The sequence below is a fragment of the Tauraco erythrolophus genome, chromosome 3 (genome assembly GCF_009769465.1).
Source record: "Tauraco erythrolophus isolate bTauEry1 chromosome 3, bTauEry1.pri, whole genome shotgun sequence".
Taxonomy (NCBI): domain Eukaryota; kingdom Metazoa; phylum Chordata; class Aves; order Musophagiformes; family Musophagidae; genus Tauraco; species Tauraco erythrolophus.
Window position 1 is genome coordinate 3,259,116 of NC_141467.1, and position 22,053 is coordinate 3,281,168.

Here is a 22,053-nt window from a genome sequence, read left to right on the forward strand (position 1 = left end):
TCCAAGGGTGGAGAGGCCACAACTTCCCTCCACAACCTGTTTCGGTCTTAGACTCTCCAAGTTGTGAACTTTTTTTCCTGATATCTAAATGTAATTTTTTGTGTTTCAACTTGTGTCCATTGCCTTTTGACCTGTCTCTGGCGATTTTCTTTTAATCTAGTCTGTTAAATTAATCCATTAAATTAGCCAGTCAATATGCAGAATAAACCATTTACAGACTACTTCTGTTTGGAGAACTGTTCTAGAACACACCTTTCAGTCAATAGCTAGCAGCCAATACAACTTTACGGGATGTAAGTTACTTTATTTTATTATAATGGACCTCAAAAGGAATGGATATTCCAATTTAAGGATTGTGGCATCAAAATTTAAAAAATAATGGTGGTTCTTCTACACCTTTGAACTGGTGAGGCGTTTACCAGTGGGCTACTTTGGAGGCAAAGGTGAACGTGATGACCTCGTGAGCTGAATTTACAACTGTGCCTGCAGTTTGCCAGGGAGCTCTGAGGAGCCACTTGTGAAAGAAACTGAATAATTAATCCAACTATCAAACCCTACGAGTTTGATAAATATAAAACCTTAACTACTGAGGGAGTATTTCTCCAATCTTATTCTCTGCTTTGTGTTGAATTTGATTTTTCTCTTTCTTCCCCAGCAAAGACCAAGTAGTAGCTTTTACTCATAAGAGCAAAAAGGAAATCTGTTTTAATAATGTCAAGCTATTTCTTTTTGAATATTAGTTCAGAGAGTTTCCCTTGAGAACTTGAAATTAATCAGGAGGAGAGTTATAAGGAAAACTTACCCAAGCCAAACCATCAGAAGTTGCCACACGGACATACACTGTGGAGTATGTTAGGGACTGCTTGCCCCTTATCCTTGAGTGGTTCAGCTACACAAAGAAAGTTGCTGCCCCTAAAGGAAAGCTCTGATGGAGGGTAGTTCAACTGCAAGGTGGTTGGGGGCTTCTAGCAGCACTCCTGCTGCATCTCGTGTGGGCAATAGCAGTATTAGCTGTTCGTTAACTTTTTAGTGCTCTTGGAGTGGAAAAGTAGTAGCAGCTTTTGGATTCTACAGTGCCTGACCTTTGGGGACATAGTGAAAGGTGATGTGTAGTTTTGCTGTTGTTGTTATCCTGAGTAAGTTTTTTTCAGGCTTAGAAATACACTTCTGTTGTGAGACCTCTGCTTCATCCCACCTGTTGTTTTCCCCCAGCACATTTCCCAGGTCTTGATATGCTTGGAGGAATGAATGGTGGGGAGCTTTGGGCAACCTGGTGTAGTGGAGGATGTCCCTGCCCTTGGCAGGGGGGTTGGAACTAGATGATCTTTGAGGTCCCTTCCAACCCAAACCATTCTAGGATTCTATGAACGACCTCAGCCCTGCTTCACCCTTCATTTGTGCTCCTTTTGAGGACATAAAGGCATGTGCCTGTGTTGGGGGCAATGAACAGGTTTACATTCAAGCTCCTCTTTTTTGTGTGACGAAAACCACTTTGGGGTTACTCGTATAAGACCGAGCTGGTCCCTGAAGCAGAGTCTGTTGTGGTTTATGGCAGGTTGTAGAACATGGAAGATAACGAAGGATTATATCGGATCACTTAACAGCAAACAGCTTATTTTTGCACTGTGGTTTGGGTCTTCTCACTTAGAGGTGAAGGTGGAATACTGGCCCACTGACATCAAAACCAAACTTCTGACCACTTCGAGAAGTCTCTCTGCTCACTCTGCCGGTGGTCCAGAGCATGACAGTGCTGCAGTGGAACTTAACCACTGGGACCCCGACGTAAGCACTGGCAGAGAAGCAGGTCTTTTATCAGCTGCCCTGCTTATTCCTTTGCATCATGAGTGACTTGAAAATCCAGGTTATCCAAGGTCTGCTGCTGCAGCAATATTATGAATGGTTTGGGTTAACAGGAATTTTAGGAAGAAATTTTTACTTCAGGTTCTACTTATAAAACTTTCTCCTTACTAATTCTCTGCTTATAAACATATTGTCCTATTACTCTAATTTTATATAAATCACTTTATTTTTTCTGCTTTATTAATGAGAGAACAAAGAAAGAAATAGGAAAGAAGGTAAATATGCAAAAGACACATTTCTTTTTGCCAAAATTTCAGTCCTTATTTTTTCAGGCAAGTTCTATTTAGCTAAGAAGTTTGATAGGGCTTTAAGCTATCAAGAGTGTTGCTTAATAATAAGCAGTTCAGAGCTGTTGAATTGATTATTTTTCTCTATAACAAAAAATGTATAGTTGTTTAGGGGGTTTTGGTATCTTTCAACTACTACTTTTACTGGGTGAGAGGGCAATGAGTTAAGCATTTGTTACCAGTTAAGGTGTTGGGGGAAAGAGGAATTGTCATATCCTCCTAGAAGGTTACCTGACGTTTTTGTAGATATATAAGTTCTTCTCCATCCCTTTGGCACGACCCAGCTCCCCCCAGATTCTTTAATTTCCTAGAATCCTTAGGTTGTTGGTTTTTTTTTTTCCAGTGTGTTAGGACTTTATAGGAATGCTTGGCCCATAGTCTGTATTAGATTTAACAACTGGAATGTTATGCTTTAAATGCCTGTTCCTAGGGGTTGAGCAGTTTGTTTACTGAGGTGATATAAGTGATCCCAGTGGTTTTTATTGGCAGTGGAAGGCACACTGAATATTCAAAGCAAACAGAATTGATTTTAAAGAATACAACGGAGTAACCATTGTGAAACTTGTGTCTTGAAACATTTCTCAGCAGTTTTTCCACTTTGTGATTTGCTTCTCAGGTGTAAACCTTTCCCAATGCTTAAAGAGACCTGATACATACCTTCTACTCTGATAAATCTGAAGAATCTACTGTGAGTCTTTTCAGGAGAGCAAAAATGCTTACTTTAATGTTATGGTTAGGTTAGCCACCTTTGCTTTTGCAGTGAAAGAATAATAGTTTACTTTTATATTATCCTATTTCCTCCTGGAGCTTCACATAAGCTTCCCTCTTACAACACCAGCTTTCCAGAAATCCCATCTTCGGAAACTGTAAAGCCTGTAAGAAGAAGATGAAATTTCAAATGATTATTCATATTCCGTAGGTGGAGCATTGAAGCATATTCTGCTAGCACATGCTGTTTTCGATTGAGAGCTAATAGTTAATCTGATTGCAGCCCATCTGTTGGATTATTCCAAATGACAAAACAGAGATGAAGCATCTCACAAAGCCAAACCTGTGTGCGTGCTAAATTGATACTTATTTTCAGAATATCGCCACTGTTGACAACTCATTAGTTAGAAACAAGTATTATTAAGTCTGCAGGCTTGTATATAGTACTCATAGACATGATAGGAATGTGTTCTTGTAGAGAGTAAGACCCATATGTTTTCATTTAGATAGTTTTCAGTAAGCTTTCAAATCTTGTTAAAGACCTTGCTAAGCTTGATTTTGAATGATCAGTTGGGAAACGTCATATTTAAAACATTGTTCTATTACATTCAAATCTCTTGTAAAGATTGAATGTGGTGATTATAAAGAAAGAAAGAAATGGGGGTGGAAAACAAGAGTTCAAGTTCAAAAAGTAGAAACCTGTTCACAAAACTCATCGTAGTTCTTGGAGCTGCGTGAAAGAAGAGACATAACGTGGTTCAGTGTATTCATATTGTGTCCTGTGATTCCGGGAATGTTATCACTCATGAGATGATGTTTTTCTCAAGAAAATTTTATCATCCTGTGGGTTAGCGTTGCTGTGGAAATTTTTATTTGTCCAAGAATGTATTTTAAATGTACTATATTAGGGATGAATCCATCAGTGAAGATACTTCAGTATATAGAAGTCCCATGTACGAAAGGAGTCAGGTTCTCCTTAGTATTCTTTGAGCCAATTCTGCAAGGTGTCCAGGACCTGAAAACCTGGAGCTGAAGTACTTTTAACCAAGGATTTGAGTGTATCCTTACTGTTCTATCCACTTCTAATGACACACTGTTATCACTACCTATCAAATGAAATATTTAGACACACCTTAAGCGTATGCATTCACAGTATCTCCAGAGATCAACGATGACAACTGCAAAAGCACGGTGTCTCCGTTGTACCTGGGAAGGGAGTGCCAAGGTCGCTCAGACTAACGTGTTCCAAGTAGACAACTTCTGTTTTGTTGATATGTCACGCTTTCCTTTTGTCCCAAAGTCTGTCCAAAGAGGGCAAAGAAGTATTGGATCCATGCCTTCAATACTCTTTGAGAAAGCTTTCAGGTTTAAAGTTACTGCCAGACAAAGAAGCTTCTTTTCCCTGCTCCAGTCGTTACAAACACTCCAGGTGTTTTCTTCAAAAAAAAGTTGTTAGTTGCGTGGCTTGCTTTACGCAGTTGACAGCAACTGATAGTTTTGGATTTTTGAGGTTAGAATGGAGCATCTGTCTTAGGCAGCTAAATTTAAAAACTAGTGTGTGCATATAGTTTCTCCAAAGCGTTATCAAGAGCATCTCTATTAGAGTTTCTGCTCTGACTCACCACTGTGTTTACTGGTGTACTGGGAGACGAGCTTCCTAATGCAGCACTTAAGAGAGTTGCCATAAATTAGGCTGTTTGAAAACTCTCATCTGTAGGTGATGAGCTCTCAGCTCTTTTTTTCCACTGGATAAATGTGTAATCTTTCAGAAAGGGTGGCTTGTTTTTAGCCTTCATACACCTGCCTTTACAGTCATTTCCATCAAGTTTTTACTCTCTCAGACAGTCCCACTGAGCCCAGTGCATCAGCAAAGATTATTTCTGTGAGTAAAATATGTTGAATCTGTTTTGATATTTGGTTTCTGTAACTCAGGCCATGGTCTTTTTTTGTGTTGTGCATGCAAGTCATTTCTCTCTTGCACGCTGCTCTTAATGAGGGCCCTGCATTTTATTTTTTTTACTCTTGTCTTCTTATTGGTCTTGCATGAAATAAAGGGCATAAGGAGAGGGAACTAACGTGGTAATGGATAACTCCTCACCTTTTCCTGCTCTGCTTCATTTGTAACTATTTAATCCTGTATTTTATAAAACTCCTTCGCGTTGTTAACTTTGAATTAGAATCAAATTAAAATCCAGTGTGCATTTATCTGATTTGCCACCTTACTGCCCCTACTCTGCACAAAGTCCATCTTTTTTGGTGTCGCAGGTTTTGGTGGATAAAACTATTTTTTACTTTCATGAATGCCATTCTAGTCTGACCTGCACTCCAAAAAGAAATGAGTTTAGCAGTCCGAGTCCCGTCCCTGGTGAACAATAGTCCGCGTTACAAAACCACCAAAGGGGCACAAAGCTGGGGGTTTCTGCCCAGGGACACACAGGCCCTGCCAGCATGGAGGCAGAATTACCTCACACCCCAGGGAGGGATTTTTCGAGGTGAAGACTGAGGTCATTCCTAAGGCACTAGGGAAAAGCATCTCTTGTGAAACTGGTCCCCAGTACTGCTGCCGCGGGCTCGTTGCTGCGCTGCTTAGGAGGTTTTGTCATCTGGGATCTCTGATTTAAGACCACCTCAGCTACACGTGCCATTTACTCTCATAGTAGAACACGTAAGCAAAGATTTGCCTTTAGGGGTGGTGCTTTTAGCAGGTTATTTGTTGGAAACAATACCTTAATAAAGGTGAATTCCTGGTTTTGCTATAGTTAGTAAGAGTTTTACCCTTGCTTAGAGAGCTGGGATGTTATTGTGAATATGTGAAGGTCCTAGCCATATGTAAATATATTAAATTATGTTCATTAGTGCATTATTGGCTGTGTCACTTATTCATTAAGATGTTTTCCCGAGACTTACTCTGATGGCAAAGCTGAGAGACCTTAAGTGACTGTCATCTTTGTGCCAAATGGATTAAACCAAAAAATCCTCAGCACTTCTCAGTAGATCAGTGCTCAATTTCAGCTGGGTCATACCAGGTTAACAAGCCAAAGTATCAGGTTTCTCTTTTTTTTTTCCTTTCTGTTTTTTTTTTTTTAAGTTTGGTTTTGTTCATACCATTAGCCACTTCAGATCAAAACTATGTGAGAACATTTTTATTTTGGAGCACAGTAACACAGATTGGATTCTTTCATACCTGTATTAAATTAACCATAAGTGCAAATTCAAATTAATCTAATTATTTTTATTTCATCTGCTGTGTAAATAAGCCTTAAACCTCTAGTGATTACCAAATAGGGAAAGCAGCTTAGCAGGAGAAACGAATACAGGGCGAGCTGTCTGAATCTGCAGAGAGCTTGAAAAAAATACCTGGTAAGTGACAGGTTTCCCACTGCGATAGCTCAGCTTGTCCAGCTATGGTCATTTGCCCTCTGCTCCATTAGTAGTTGTCCTGTCACTGAAGACTAATGAAGAGGGGGGATCATAGATTTGTACTCTCTGACTTGGGTAGTGTCACACTAACCTCTAGGCTAGATCATATAAAGAGACTGTTACATTGCCGTCACTCCAGAAATCGTTCCTGAAAGTCAGTCAACAACTAGAGGGAGCAGAGGTAGAGTAATTCTTCCTTTGGTCGGGGCAATGGACAATGCAGGAGAATTGCTCTAAAGGTCCATTCCCCTGTCCTTTTTTCTGATGTTGGCAGTAGAAACAGGAAACATTTTTAAACCAACATACAGAAGCAAAATATTGGGTTCTAGAAGGAAGGAGGATTGTGATTCTGCCCTTCTACTCTGCTCTTGTGAGATCCTACCCATAGTAATGAGTCCAGCTCTGGGACCCCCAATGTAAGGAGGACAGGGACCTGTTAAGAGTGAGTTCAGAGGAGGGCTGTGAAGATGATCCAAGGGCTGGAGCACCTCTCCTATGAAGACAGGCTGAGTGCGTTGAGGTTGTTCAGCCTGGAGAAGAGAAGGCTCCTGGGAAGACCTTCTAGCAGCCTTCCAGTACCTAAAAGGGCTACAGGAAAACTGGAGAGAGACTTTTTACAAGGGCGTGTAGTGATAGGACAATGGGTAATGACTTTAAACTGAAAGAGGGGAGATTTCGATTAGATTGTCAGAAAGAAATTCTTCGCTCTGAGAGTAGTGAGGCACCGGAACAGATTGCCCAGAGAAGTTGGGGATGCCCCATCCCTGGAAGTGTTCAAGGCCAGGTTGGATGAGGCTTTGAGCAACCTGGTGTAGTGGAAGGTATCCCTGCCAATGGAGGAGCGTTGGAACTAGATGATCTTGAAGGTCCCTTCCAACCCAAACCATTCCATGATTGCAGTGTGTCTCTGTGATGGGCACCAGTGGGAGAAAACTCTTCAGACTTGAGCTCCACTGGCACATCTGAACAACCAGCCCATATCCACCATGCAAGTGTAGCGAGCTCCTTTCTGAGCCTTTTTTCTCCTTCGTGCAGATTGAGGTGGTCACAACATATCTTTTACCTTCAGCTTACTTTTTCCAGTTTTTATTTTGTTTCTGCAAATGCAAGGAATATAATTAATAAAATTTTTTATACACTCTGAAAGCTTAGGCTCAAGTGTTGTTTCGTGCCCTGTGTCATGATCAAGCTCATCATAAAGATACTTGAGAACTGCTGGAGTGGGGAGAGAAAGGGGAGTCTTGGCCCAGCAGCACGCATGACTTTATTATCATACTTGGAAGAATATGTCAGCTGGAGGAGATGGGTGGTTTCTTTTGGATATTTCTGCTCTGCTCTCCCACTTCATCACCCACCTGACTCCTGTGCAAAAGCCACAGCTCTGGTACACCTTAGTCAGATGGGGTTGAGAGTCTCATTTGATAGCAGATATTTCCAGTCTTCTCACCATTTTAATCTGTGTTTAAATTGCAAAACTTTGGACTGTGTTTAAAGTTTGTGGATATTTCTTAATAAATGTTTATGTAGTCATGCTGTCCATCTAACCTAACTTTTTTTTTTTAAAATATATTTTGGACAATTTTAACCAAATTCAAGTGTGTCAAAAATATTCAGCCCAAGTGAATATTGTGAAAATTGGCAGCTGTGGAGATGAGAGAGAGCCTGGTAATGCTCCCGCTGTGGGGAGGCTGACCCCTTACTTCACATGGGAAAATAATCCTGAGAGAGAGATCAGGGAACACTAGTCATTTCGTTCTGCTATTTATGGAACTACTTGTTTATTCTTAGAAATCCTTTGAGGGTACTTTTGTAAACTGAGCATCTACTCTGTACAAAAGTGTCTAGAGGGTCTGTGACAAGTGATGTATTACTTTGGTTGTACATGATTACAGCATGTTCTAGTTCCCCTAGTAAAATTGATGTTGTTTTATTTCTTTCTCGCTCCAAGATTTCTTTTGACCTAGCAGAATATACTGCTGACGTCGATGGGGTTGGCACTTTACGGCTCCTAGATGCTATTAAGACCTGTGGCCTTATCAACTCTGTGAAGTTCTACCAAGCCTCCACCAGTGAACTTTTTGGAAAAGTGCAAGAAATCCCACAGAAGGAGACCACCCCTTTTTACCCAAGATCGCCTTACGGTGAGGATGGCTGATGGGGGGTGTGTGTAGTGTCTGTCTCTCCGTTCTCCCCTCTCGTGTCTCAGAGCTGAAGTCATTTGGGTGTGAGATTAGAATGACGATAGAGCTAAAGTGACTAGACATGTCGAGAGGCATACTTTTATGAGTTACTATATAAGAAATATTTGCTGCCATGGCCCGGGGGTTGGAAATTAGCATCTCACTTCACAAGACCGTGTTCATTCCACTCAGAAGCAGAGAGAGCTCTTGGGGAGGTGGGGGCGGGATGGGTGGCTCTTCCTTCACAAAGGGTTGTGAGGTACTGCTGAAGTGATAAGGTTTCATATTTTTTGTTGCCTAAATGAAAAAAATCCCAAGAGCTCACTTCTTCCTTCATGAACTCGCCTGAAATTTGAAACACTTATTAAAGCAATGTGCGCGGAGGACTTTGGTGGTAAAGTTTCAAATCAATTTGAGTGTTAAGGCATCAGATTTTCGCTTTTATTCCTCCAAAGTAATTTTTTTTTTTTTTATTAGCAGAGGTCACCACAGTGGTGTATTTCACACGCTCTGGCCGTGTTAATTATATTGTAAAAGAAAAAGAGCTGTGCTTGAGTGTGCATAAAAAAAAACAAGTGAGAAAATGCCCTAACGCTTCCCAGTGAGTTCAGAGGTTGCACAGAAAAAGTGTTTTCCTGTTTACTGGGCTGGATATTTTTTCCATATGAATTGTGACACAAGTAAGGAGCTAATCAAAGGCTAATGCACTCCGTTGTTGAAATGTGGGCTTCACCCTGCGTGTGAGATGTGTGTGTGTGTCTGAGGTGTGTACGAGCAGAGCGGGTGTATGTAACACTTCAAAATTATTCTTGTAGGAGCAGCAAAACTGTATGCCTACTGGATTGTGGTGAACTTCAGAGAAGCCTACAACCTCTTTGCTGTGAACGGCATCCTCTTCAATCATGAAAGCCCCAGGAGAGGTTAGAAAATCCACGTGAAACTCTTCCTGACTTTGCGTGTCTGATTTTGTGTATCGGTGCTCTCTAGAGACCGCAATCATGTCGTAACGTCCCTGAGTTTTCTTTCCCTCTTGATAAGTTCAGGTTAAAATGTTAAAGCTTTCTAAACATTTAGGTAGGCAACTGCGTAACGTGCAATTTCAGGTGTGACTTGTACTCAAGATTTCTATTTGCATAGAGATGTCAAATTAGGAGGCAGAAATAATAGACTCTCCGAATTCTTAAGACTAATGAGTACAGCCTGGCATATTTTGGAAATTTGTGGATTATGGCCCATAACTTCTGACAAGATGGCTTTCAACACATGGCTTTAAAATGCCTTTTGGTTTAATCCTTAATAGCAATGCAGCTTAAATTCTACTTAATCATCCCTTTTCTTCTTGCAGTGCTTTATGAAGAATTAATATTGGAATTCAGTTTGAGTAGAAGTCCACAGTTGATTATAAGCCTCTTATACAATGACAGCTTTCCTCTGCCCTTAAAGTACTGTGGCTGTAGAAAACGCTCTAAAATTAAACTTTAAATTAACACAGAAAACTGGATTCCCAGTGCAGAAGGCTTTTATTGCGGTCTGTTCCTAAATGAAAAATAAATTCAAGTTTTACAGGAATGCAATTATATAAATTATAGCCTGGCATGAATTTTAATCATACTTAAAAATATAAAATAGACCATAATTGCAACTCTATTTAAAAAAAAAAAAGAGGAAAAAAAGAGTGAGTGTCAATAGGATTTGAGTATTTATTTTGGTCTTTGAGAGTCACTTACAGCTGTGGAACCTTGCAGTACACTGGGTAGGCAGCCTTTACAGTGAGTGGTGCATCAGATACTTGGTGGTATAAGTTGGTGCATCACTTCCCTGGAGCAGATGACAGTACAAGTTCAAAATCAAAAGACAATAAAATTCACTGGATTGTTTCATTTGGAAGCTCCAATACTTTGCTTTCTTTGAAGCAGTGCACTGCAATGTAATCTTGGTGCACTGCACAAACTGATGTCCAAATCACTTGGAGTTTTTGCGATGCAGTTAAAGCCTTTTGACTGACACAAAGAATGAGAGAATATGCAAGGGGAAATAGTAGCCTGGCACAGTTTCTAGTAACACTAAGGAGCTACAGGATGAGCTGGAAATTATAGGAACACATTTAACATTTGTACTGCCACTCTATAGGCTTGTGCCATTTTGGAAGAGGGAAACTTTAGTGTTTGTTGCTGTTTTGATCCCTCTGACGTTTGTTCCACTTTGACACTTGGAGCTTCCAATCCAAAGTCTCTTTTCAACAGGTTTATTGTCCCCGTGGAGAACCCCAGTCTGTGCTTTAAGTCTCAGGCTGTACTTTTGGTGGCGTGTATGTGCTGGGGACAGATTTAAGCCCCTTGTGCCATGAACAGGAATTTTAGAAATGGTTTCTATTGACTCCGTTGGCCTTAGTGGGAGTATGTGCAGTAAGAGCAACTGTAACCACAGCCCAGTGCCATTTGCTTAGTGTTTTTGTGGGAGAATGTCTGAAAACTTACACAGAGAACAAAACAGAAGCAAAGTAGTTTTAAGGATGTTACTTAACAGCTGTTCGTCACTTTCCTAATGTTTTTGAGGACTGCAAAGTCTTTGGGAGGAAAAGAGGATTTAACTGAGATTTCTGGTTCCTATGCAGAGATGGTAATACACATGCAAGTTTTAAAACGTCTTATGGTTTGGTCTTTTTTTGTTTTAATCTACTGATTTCAGAGATTTGAACTATCTAAATAAACAAATACATATTGTATTCCAATATTTCATGCCATTATTCCAGCTGGTTTAGTGTTACACTGAATTGCTTGACTGTAACTCACCATTGATGGTGATACTAAGTGCATCTTGTCCACATGAAACATAATGCCAGGGGGCCAGTGGAGAACAGAGGATCGTGGCAGTGCCACTTACTGAAGTGCTGAAGTCCAGGCAGACAGTCCGTTTTTGGGTTTTTTTTCTCAGTATTTGGAGTGTTAATCATACCTCTGAAAGTTTTTTGTAAGCTTCCTACAGTGAATATTGACACGGAAAGACTGTGAAGAAACAGATCCTGGTATTTCTTGTAGGCAAGCATCCATAAGCAGTGTTACACTATAGGGTGATGATAAGGACCAACAGAAGGCATGTTTGACACCTGGCAGCCCGAGTGTAGGCTGTGATCAAATACAGAAGTGTTTGAATTTGAAGTACCAGTAGTGCTGGTGAAGGATGATGAATTGCAGTTGTCTGCTGAGTGGCTGTTAGCTGCTGGTCATTGAGGCTGAGTTGAACAATTGTAAAGATTTTGCTTCTCGATCTCTCTTTACAGATCAGATATTGTACTGCTGGGACATGAGCCTAGTGAAAATGAGACTGGTTTAATCTCAATAACTGCTTCCCTGAGAAAGGAATTTAGGAATGTATACCAATTCTTCTTAGCCTTTCTGGTTTTAATTCGGAAAGGAGCACCGGTAGCTAATGGCATGTAGCCTGTATAATAACAGGGAAGGCTACACACAGTTCATAAAGGTGAAGAGTGCTAAAGTCTAATTTGAGAGGCTTCCTATTTCTTGAAATGTCCAAGGCTTGAGATAAGTTCTGGCTTTGAGAAGCTTATTTGATTTTTTTTTTTTTTTTGACTTGTATCTTGCTCTTTTTCTGCGTAAGAGAAGGACTGTAAGAGGAGTAGTTCTTAAGATGTGACACTATACTGCAAATCTGAACACTTAACTTTGCTGTGTGGGATGTTTCATGTTCTGACAGCCACGGTGACTTCAAAAAAACCCACCAATGATAAATTCCAGGTTAGTTGAAAGCACTATTTGAGCCTTACATCTTGATTTGGGAATAGTAGAGCATTATTACATCGCACAAATACTTGGGTCCGTATTCAAGAGATACGTATGTATGTAACAACAGAGAATATTATCTAAAATCTCATCTGGAGTAGAACAAGTGGCTTTGTTAGGCTCAAAGCAGATGTATATTTTATTAAGATTAATCTTTCTGTAGTACTTCCCTCCTAATTTTTTTCTTTATATTATACCAACTACCTTTCATTTCTTAGTCACTTTTATAGTTTTGTAAGACCAAATAGTCACTTTTTGACCAGCAGATGCTTTTCAGCTCACATAAATCAACACGGCTGCACTGAAGTGAATAGGGTCATGTTGATTTATGCCAGCTGAGGGTTTGGCATATACTTCCAGTGATGGTCTGGTAATGTAAGATAAGCATAATCTGCTTGCTTTTGGGGAAAAGCCCCGAATTAGCAGTATACCTTGCTAAACGTGGTTTCTTGAGTTACTTTCATCACTTCTTATCCAGGTGTAGCTCAGATGTTTGCTGATTTTTCACAATGCCAAAAGAGAATGCAATCTTCCATTCCTGAAGCTTATTTATTGTCTAAATATGACATTAGCGGAAAAGAAAAATGCTCTCTACAGTGGTAGTAAGCTAAAAAGTGGCCTCTGTTTCCAAAAACAAACAAAAGAAAATCTAAAAAGACCTTCCCAGAATGCTGTGGGTTTTTTTTTTTTTGGTTTGGTGTTTTGTTTTGTTTGTTTTGTGTGGGGTTTTTTTGCAAGACAACGTTTTGGGATACCAAATAGGCGAGGTGGTGACCAGTAAGTTACTGGTGGTGGTTGAATGTGGCTCCCAGTATTACCAGTGTGGAAAATGTGTAACCTATAGCAATATTGGAAAGGTATTTCCGTTTAGTGAGATGACAGTTTTGACAGTGGAAGAGTGAGGCCATTAGCAAGTCTAGTTTTCAGGAAAGCTGGGGCTCGATCCAAGCCTTTTTTACACCACTGGAGTGATTCCTGTTCTTTCACTGGGCTCTGGATCTCACTAATACTTTTTTCTCTGTGAGAAAACAAACTACTTGTTGACAGTGTCATTTCTTTCTTCCCAGACAAGCCTTTCCTTTTTTTTTTTCCTCGGTTCTGTGTAAGAAGTTTTCTCAGGTTTATGAGATGTGCCTTTGGATGTCTGAGATAACTTTCCGATTTAGTTAACCACTTCATTGCTTGCCTCATCTGATCTTTATCTGCCAAGATGTACAAACATGCACAGCATGTTTCCTGACACAATGCAACAGAAGTTTTGTTTGGGTTTTTTTGTTTGTTTTGTTGTGTTTTGGGTTTTTTTTCCCCCTAAGTAATAAATACTTTGCCTCCACACATGACATCATTGTGTAGATCATTCAGTAGGGAATTTTTGTATGTTTGATACCAACCCTGGAAAAGCAGTTGTCATCAGACCATTGCTGTATAGCCAGAGGGACAGGATACAACTGCTCATTTCTGTGATCTCTTTCAGCCGGGGAGGAAATGGCTAGGTGTTAGATTGCAGGCTGAAGGTTGTCAAAGTACATGCAGTAAGATTAGAATGAAAAGAAATCACGATTTAAAGAGAATGGGGAGTGTTCATTGCATTTATTTTGCGTTTGGATCACAGATTTGTCAAGGGGAAGCATGTAAGAGGTTCCCTCACTCACTGCAAGCCTGTTTGGGTATCTTTTGAGTTTGTTTTTTGTTGTTACCTTTTTTTTTAACAAGCTTTCAGTCTCCCTTTTGCCTCTATTTCATAGAGAGGGCAGAAGCAGATGGTGACATCTGCTACTGACTTTCACAAGAAATCCCTACAATCCCTACTGTAACAGCTGCTCTTCTACATCTCCTGTAAGGAGATGTAGCCAGTATCTGCCAGATTTCCCTTTCTCGTTTCTTTGGTTGAGGAGACTAATTGCTAGTCTCCTTACACACGTTCTGCACAAGAGGAGCTTGGTCAACCTGAAATCATTGGAAATATTAAGGCCTTTTGCAGGTGCTCATTCTGTAAGTTTGGGCCTGTGAAAGATATAAGTGTGTAAAATTTTCAGCACAGAGCTACATCTCTCTCATTTAATACAAAATTTCCCATCCCACGAGCACATCTGAATAGCAGAGCGTCGCTCGTGTCTTGCTGACTCCTTGCTGGATGAGAAGAACGCAGTCTGGCTAGCATCATCAGGGATCATCTGCCTGGCATACTGAAAACTTGATGGCAAGGTACCATGGCCAATGTAAAAGCAGTTACTCAGACAGTTGTGTGCTATGTAGCAGCCAAGATCATTTCATGCTTTTTAGTTTGCATGTCTCGACAGAGAAAGCATGCAGTGTCCTGAAGACATGCATTCTTACTGGCTTTTTCTCCCTGCTGTGAGACTGATCCTGCTAAGTGATCCATGCAGGTGTTTTCTTATCTACACACGCAGTCAAAGGTCAGTGGGGATAAATGTGGGCATTAGGGTCTACTTGTACAGATGGATTTACAGTAATATTGACTGTAATAGTCGAAAATTGCCAGGTAATACCTCTCTGCTATTTTACTTAAGTGCTGATGTTTTCCTATGAAAAAGGTCTGACCTTACAGAACAAGTGAATTTGGTTAATTGTCCTGATGTTGAACCTGACACTGACTAATTAGATAGTACTGATCAGAGCACATCACAATATATAGAGATTTTTGTCTAATTTTTATGTTGCTAATAAATCATCTGGAGTTCTGGAGTCACTTTCCTAGTAGTGGCCAGTACTGATATATGAAGGCAGTGCGATCACACCAGAATATGAGTGGGCTTCCTTCCATCAGCTTGTGTTTTGAAAGCTGTACCAGACTTCTGAAATAAGAACCGAAGGGAGGGCCAGTTGTGATAGGACAAGGGGTAATGGTTTTAAAATAGAGGGAGGTAGATTCAGGTTGGATATTAGGAAAAAATTTTTTACCATGAGAGTTGTAGAACACTGGAACAGATTGCCCAGAGACGTGGTGGATGCTCCATCCCTGGAGATGTTCAAGGCCTGGTTGGATGAGGCCCTGAGCAACCTGATCTAGTTGGAGATATCCCTGTTCCTTGCAGGGGGGTTGGACTAGATGGCCTTTGAAGGTGCCTTCCGGCCCTAACCATTCTATGATTCTATGTGTGCTTAGCTGCGGGCATCCAGGCAGTCCAGCTCTGAGCTGTGGAACTCGTCATATGTGGGAGCAAAACAACCGTGTAGGTGAGCTGAATCAGGATATAGTGAGATATTTTTATCAGGGGAGTCATCGATGAAAGATTTCAGTAATTACTGAAATCTTTTTGATTCAGTCTTCGCAATGATAATTTGTGGGAATCTCTACCATCTCTTAAATAGTTTTTCTTTTTGATCTCAAAGTAGCCCTGATTCTGTGCTTCTCTCTATCTGATGCACTTTTCTGAGGTCAGTCACCAGTTTATCTAAATAGTTATGGATATAGCTTATACACAAACGAAGTAATTTCTTGCCTGTGGGTTTAGATTTTTGGAACAGCTGCATTCGCAACCCAGATCTCTCCTTGAGCGAATTATTATCTTATCAGATGCATCTTCTTGTCATTAAATCATGTGCTCCCTTGTGGCTTATTCCATGTTGAGAAGAAAGTAGATTACAGTTTTCGCTATTTTGCATGATTGATTTCAACCTTTTTTAATAAAATAAAAAAAGCAGAGCATTCACACAATTTACAAAATGTCTAAACCACTAAATTTAGAAAACCTTACCATGCAATTCTTAACTTTTCTCAAGTTATATTAGCAGGTATAAGTGTTAATTTTTAAACTAAGAATTTGCAGACTTTTTTTTCTCTACTGAAATATTAGCCCAAAACTTTGACATAAAATGTTATGGAAGATATAGAAGTCAGCAATGGAAAATGGAGTGGTCAGAGCATGTATCTCACCTATAATATTCTTATGGCACAAACTTGTAACAAGGTTTTTAGAATGAATGTGTACTGGGTGCCTATTTCCCTTTTTTTTTTCCCCTTTGTTACATTTATTTATCCTTGGGTAAAACACAATGAAAAATGTGACCATTGTGCTTATTTGCATATGTGTAAATGAGAACATGAAGTGAAATATAGGCAAGAATCAGGAGTTTTATATCTCACATTTCACAAACTAGCTTAAAGTGAATGTGGAGTTTGGAGAAAGTCGGAAGAAGAGAGTGCTGTAGTGGTTTCAGCCAGAAGTCCATTTATCCAAGTATCCCATTACCCTGGCTGGAACATTAGGGGAGTGAATAGGAGATGGTACAGATACAGAGTGGTCATCTCAGGCCCCAGTAGCTGATGGGTCAGAGGCTGTGCATGAAAGATGGACTTCAGTCCTCTCCTCCCCAAGACCAGGGCTGTGTTGGAATTCAAGCCAAGCTGCTGCTTACGAGATGCTTTCTGAAGGAAATCAGTTTAATTGGGAAATAGCAACTCCTTTCAGTGCGTGGTTAAGTCATGGCCTGTGTGTACCCAGAGTCTGGGACAAGAGAGCGTGCTGCAGGACGCAGTTTCCCCAGATGTGGAGATTCAGCCACAGTCAACCACTTCTGTATTTCTTGGTTTTGTCACTTGAGCTGTTTGGGTTTTTTTTTGCAGTGGCACCTACATGATTATTTCGTTCTGTTGTGGTTCACTCGAATTTCCTCCTGCGGTTTTCCCTCAAATTTAAATAAGGTCATTGTCCTTCTGAGATAGTCAGAGTCAAGAAAGGGGAAAAATCCACACAAAGAGCAAAAGTCACATCATTATTGCAAGAAGCGTGTTGCATAAATGAATCTATCTTACATTGTTGATATTCTGTAAGTAATGAATGTTTAGTGTTTTATGTATTGTTAGTAGTTATTTCCTAAACTGCTGAAGACTCGTGCCTTACTATCGATGTTTGCATAAATTCTCTTGAATATATACATTTCTCATGGGATATAATAGTGTAGTTTTTCTTTGGCTATTTCCTAGTACATAACACCACCAGTGATGCCAGTGTTCCCCTGCGACTATGAAGTAAGAGCCATTGGAAATTGCTTGTGGCTCATCTTCAGAGCGCCCAGCAGTTGCCAGGGACCAGCAGGCTGCAACGATGCAGCGACTGCCACACTTACCTGGCCCGTCTCAGTATCTGAAACACTTTCTCAGCAGCATGCATCTTGTTTTCCTTTAAAATAGCTCTCCCAATGGTTAATAATTCCCTCTCATTAGAACTGTACTTGCTTTGTCTTGCATAATTTTGAAAATTATTTTTAAAGTAGATCCGTTAAAAATGCATGTTGTTCTGGGGAAGTTATTTGAAATTAACCCACTCAGTCATTTAAAATATGGGAAACTGAGCAAGAGGCACTCTAATTCACAGTAAAATGGTTCTACCATTAGTGGCTCAAAAAACACTGCAGAAGGAAATGTCAACTGATTATTCCATAATAAAGTCTTCAGAATTCATTAAAAACTAATAAATGAGAAATGCAATGTAATCAGATGTCACCTCCGATAGGATTCATCATCTGGTAGGATTTTGTAGCGGTGTCTTAGGCAGGTAAGCTACTTTATCCAAGGTCAGAGAGAAGGTTAGGGCCAGAGCATTTGGTTTGAACTTGGAACAAATTTTTCTCTACCTGGATTGTGCTGAGTCCTTACTGAAAGTTCCCAGAAAAGTGTATTTGAAAATATGAAACAAAACCACACGCACAAACATCGCGTGTATAGTTAGTTTGATTTCAGGCCATTAAATGCACGATGTGCTTTTTGAGGGTGCATGAAAGCCTTGTGTTTATGAACATAACCTGTGCCATTTTGAAATAGCTGAAAATCTCAACAGTGGGACAGACTGCTGGTTTGTGCCAGTCTTGTTCACCTAACTGCAAGTATTTTTAGAGCAGATTTTAAGCTGTGTTACAAGGACTTATGGCAGTATGTACTGTCAGTTGTCTTTCCCACACTGTTGAGGTGTGCACACCTTGCCAACTGTGCTAAAATATTTCCTTTTCAAGGATTTGCCTTTAATAGGTACTCAAAATTTAATTATATGTTTTACTTAATTGTTAGGCACCAATTGGCAAATGAAAGCTATGTCCAAAAGCTTGAATATTCTCAAACAGTTTTCAAGTCTGTATTGTAATTAAACTTGATGCCACATGCTATTTAGATGTTGCAATATCAGTTGCATATTTTGATCTGTGTTGTATCTCACCCCTATAGAATGATGCTTGTTAAAACAAAGGGTTGTAGGTCACAGTTAGCAGGTTTCCCATAAAAACCTTCAGGATTGCTCTTTGGTATGGGAAGACAAATTAAAACCAAGCCAACAGAGAGAATACAATATCATGTTTTCTCTACTTTCTCTTAGTTTTTGCCCTAGGACATGGGAGTTTGAGAACCACTGCTACCCAAATGCTGATGGATTTTTATTTTTGATGGCAAGAGCTTGATTTCATGACATTAAATGTGAATAGATTTACAAGTAGTAAAAGAATCATCCAGCAAAGCAACTTGGACTTCCAGTTTACATCCTTTTTTTTATTATTTATATTAAAAACCTTGCATTAAGAGACACCTAAGGTGTTTATTCATTACATCAATATTCATCAGTAGATGGATTGAGAATATTTGCCAGAAACTTTAAAATAAAATCCTATGGTAATCCCAAGTCTAGGCAGTGTGAATCTGGAAAATCCAGAGCTTGTTTTGGATTTAAAATAAATCCAGATGACGTGAGGAAAACATCAGTAACACACTGTGAACGTGACTTCCTTTTCTCAAATCCTTGCATTGATTTTTGATATCCTCTAGGTACGTTGTAGGGAAAGTAGGAGATGGCAGAAGTGTTCTGTCGCTTCTTTAATAGGGGAATGGGATAGACTGGTGCTAGTAGTGTGATTTGCTGCCATGCTCTGTTGAGGGAGTCACTCAGGTATCACGGACCTCTGTAAGGTCTAAAACTAGGCAGTGTATGGGCTTCTCCTCCTCTGGGTAGCAGAATGGTGAGCTGCTGTGTCTCCTGGGACACAACATGTCTGGATACGCTGCAATTTCCAGGTAATCATTTGACTCATCTGACTTTTGGTGAAAATTGTATGTGCTTGTCGTGCATCTGGGCTAGAAGGTGGCTCCGTGGGTCACCTTTATATTTGATATGTCCTCCTAGAAATGCTGGTGGTCCTACATTTAGGAGAGTGTCTCTTCCTTCAGCTCAGCATGGTCTAGCATCACAGTCCTTGCTGTGTTCTTGTTCCTGGTTTCTATTTGCAGTGCTGCTCAAATTGCAGGTACTCTGTTTTCTAACACAGTTTTAATGTTCTCAGTCTCAAGTCTGTTTCTTTAAGTCATACACAACAGACACCAGCTAGCTTGTGTTTTGGTTGCATCTTCAGGTGAGGGTGCTGTTGTGAATGAGTCCGTTAACTAGTAAAATGAGCCTGTAGTACAAATCATAGGCATTTTTCTTTAAACCTGTTTGAGTTCCAAACACACACACAAAAAAAGTGTAGCACATATACAATTCTTTTATTTTTAGCATGTTGAATGGTCCCCACAGACCATGTAATATTTAAGAAAAACAGAGCAATACTGGAGTAACAGTGGCTTAGGCTGGGAACTTGAAAGCTTGATTTCACGTAACAACAGCAGGCAAGTGCTACCTTTCCTTCCTGGTTCTGAAAGCCCTGGTGTTACTAAAGAACTGGCAAGAGCTTTTTGTCGTGCTGATGAATCCAACATCTGTTGCCAAAATAGTGTCAGAAAACTAACCGACAAATAACAGGTCATTATTACATTTTTACTTGTCTCATAATGATGCTTTTCTTAAGAAAAGTATCATAATCTTAAGCTGCACTTAAAGGGAAAATAGGCTCTTTGTTTTGAAATCATGGGATGAAGCAATTCTGGGTTTGAGTTCATTAGTGTGCTGCAGTTATTGCACAACTTTTGTCTACTTGCAAGTAAGTGAAGTGTCTCCTGTCACTTTGGTTCTACAGGTTCCTTGTGGGTTTGGTGGTGTGGTGATATCATCTAGTTTACCATCACATTTATAGACTATGATAACCAGGCATCAACACCCATGAAGAAACCCACAGAGTCATCAGGGAACATTCATTCATTTTTTCCAAAATTATGCATGTGTGTGAGTATGTGGATGATGCCTGAAATGGCAGCCTGTATATGAAAGTCTGATGAAAGAATTAGTGTGTTCAGTGAAATTTGCTGTAAAAGCAGAATAAATCAAAATTGTCCAAATTGCTCATGTACGTGAGAGTTCATTCAAACTTAAATGTTGCTTCTACTGGTATAAATCAGGTAGTTTAATATTTAATACAAAAGGCGTGGTATTGAACAAAAAGAAAAAATCTGAAAGATTTAACACTTTTTAAAATATGCTTTTCCTCTAGAATACTAGGAGGGGAAAAATTAGAACGTTAATTCTGAGTGGAGTAAGGGAAATGCTGCTTGTTATTCTGTAGCCTATCTGGAAAGAAATGCTTGTGCAGCCACATGATGCAGCAAGTTCTTTTTGAATGTTTCTGGCTTTTACTACGTAGAATATTATAGCCACGATCCCACAAATACTTCCAGAGGCATCTTCGTGCTTACAAGCTCTGACTCTGTCTGGTTCTGTTGATTTTAAAAAGAAAGTTATTACTGGTAAGTGAATAATAGCTCAGTTGGCAGGATCAGGTTTTCAAACTACTGTTTTAACGATAAGAGCTCATGATGGTGCACCCTCAGCAAGTTTGCTGATGACACCAAGCTGTGTGGTGTTGTGGACACTCTGGAGGGAAGGGATGCCATCCAGTGGGACCTTGACAGGCTGGAGAGGTGGGCCTGTATGAACCTTATGAAGTTCAACGAGGCCAAGTGCGAGGGTCCTGCACATGGGTCGGGGCAATCCCAGGCACAAGTACAGGCTGGGCAGAGAATGGATTGAGAGCAGCCCTGAGGAAAAGGACTTGGGGGTGTTGGTTGATGAGAAGCTCAACGTGAGCCGGCAATGTGCGCTGGCAGCCCAGAAAGCCACCCGTATCCTGGGCTGCATCAAAAGTGTGGCCAGCAGGTCGAGGGAGTTGATTCTGCCCCTCTATTTTGCACTTATGAGACCCTACCTGGAGTGTTGCGTTTACTTCTGGGGCTCTCAACATAAGAAGGACATGGACCTGTTGGAGCGAGTCCAGAGGATGGTCACGAAGATGGCTGGAGGGCTGGAGTACCTCTCCTATGGAGACAGGCTGAGAGAGTTGGGGCTGTTCAGCCTGGAGAAGAGAAGGCTCCGGGGTGATCTTATGGCAGCCTTCCAGTACTTAAAGGGAGCCTACAGGAAAGCTGTAGAGGGACTTTTTACAAGGGTGTATAGCAATAAGAGGGTAATAGCTTTAAACTGAAAGAGGGGGGATTTAGATTAGACAGAGGGAAGAAACTCTTCACTCTGAGGGTGGCGAGGCACTGGCACAGGTTGCCCAGAGAAGTTGTGGCTGCCCCATCCCTGGAAGTGTTTCAGGCCAGGTTGGATGAGGCTTTGGGCAACCTGGTGTAGTGCAGGGTGTCCCTGCCCATGGCAGGGGGATTGGGACTAGATGATCCTTAAGATTCCTTCCAACTCCAAACATTCTATGATTTTATGATAATATAATTCATTTAAAAATGAAAGAAAAATTGGGATTTTGTTGTAGTACAAGAACATGGGCTTGTGATACTTGAAAAATACTAATAATTGAAAAACAAAACATTAAAACAGCATGAAGAACCAGTAAATGGTTTGGTTCAGATCTGGTTTTTCTTTGACTGTCTCAAGTCAGTTCAGTTTGTTCAGATCAGTAATTAGTTAT

General features: G+C 40.3%; 1 protein-coding gene across 1 annotated transcript in view; it reads left to right on the plus strand.

The window, feature by feature from the left end:
* GMDS (GDP-mannose 4,6-dehydratase) overlaps positions 1–22,053 on the plus strand; it is a 423,906-nt gene that overhangs the window by 155,503 nt on the left and 246,350 nt on the right. Inside the window, exons 5-6 of the mRNA XM_086608965.1 lie at positions 8,224–8,416; positions 9,271–9,375. Of these exons, the coding sequence (XP_086465091.1) occupies positions 8,224–8,416; positions 9,271–9,375 (298 nt within the window). The remainder of the gene's footprint in view (positions 1–8,223; positions 8,417–9,270; positions 9,376–22,053) is intronic.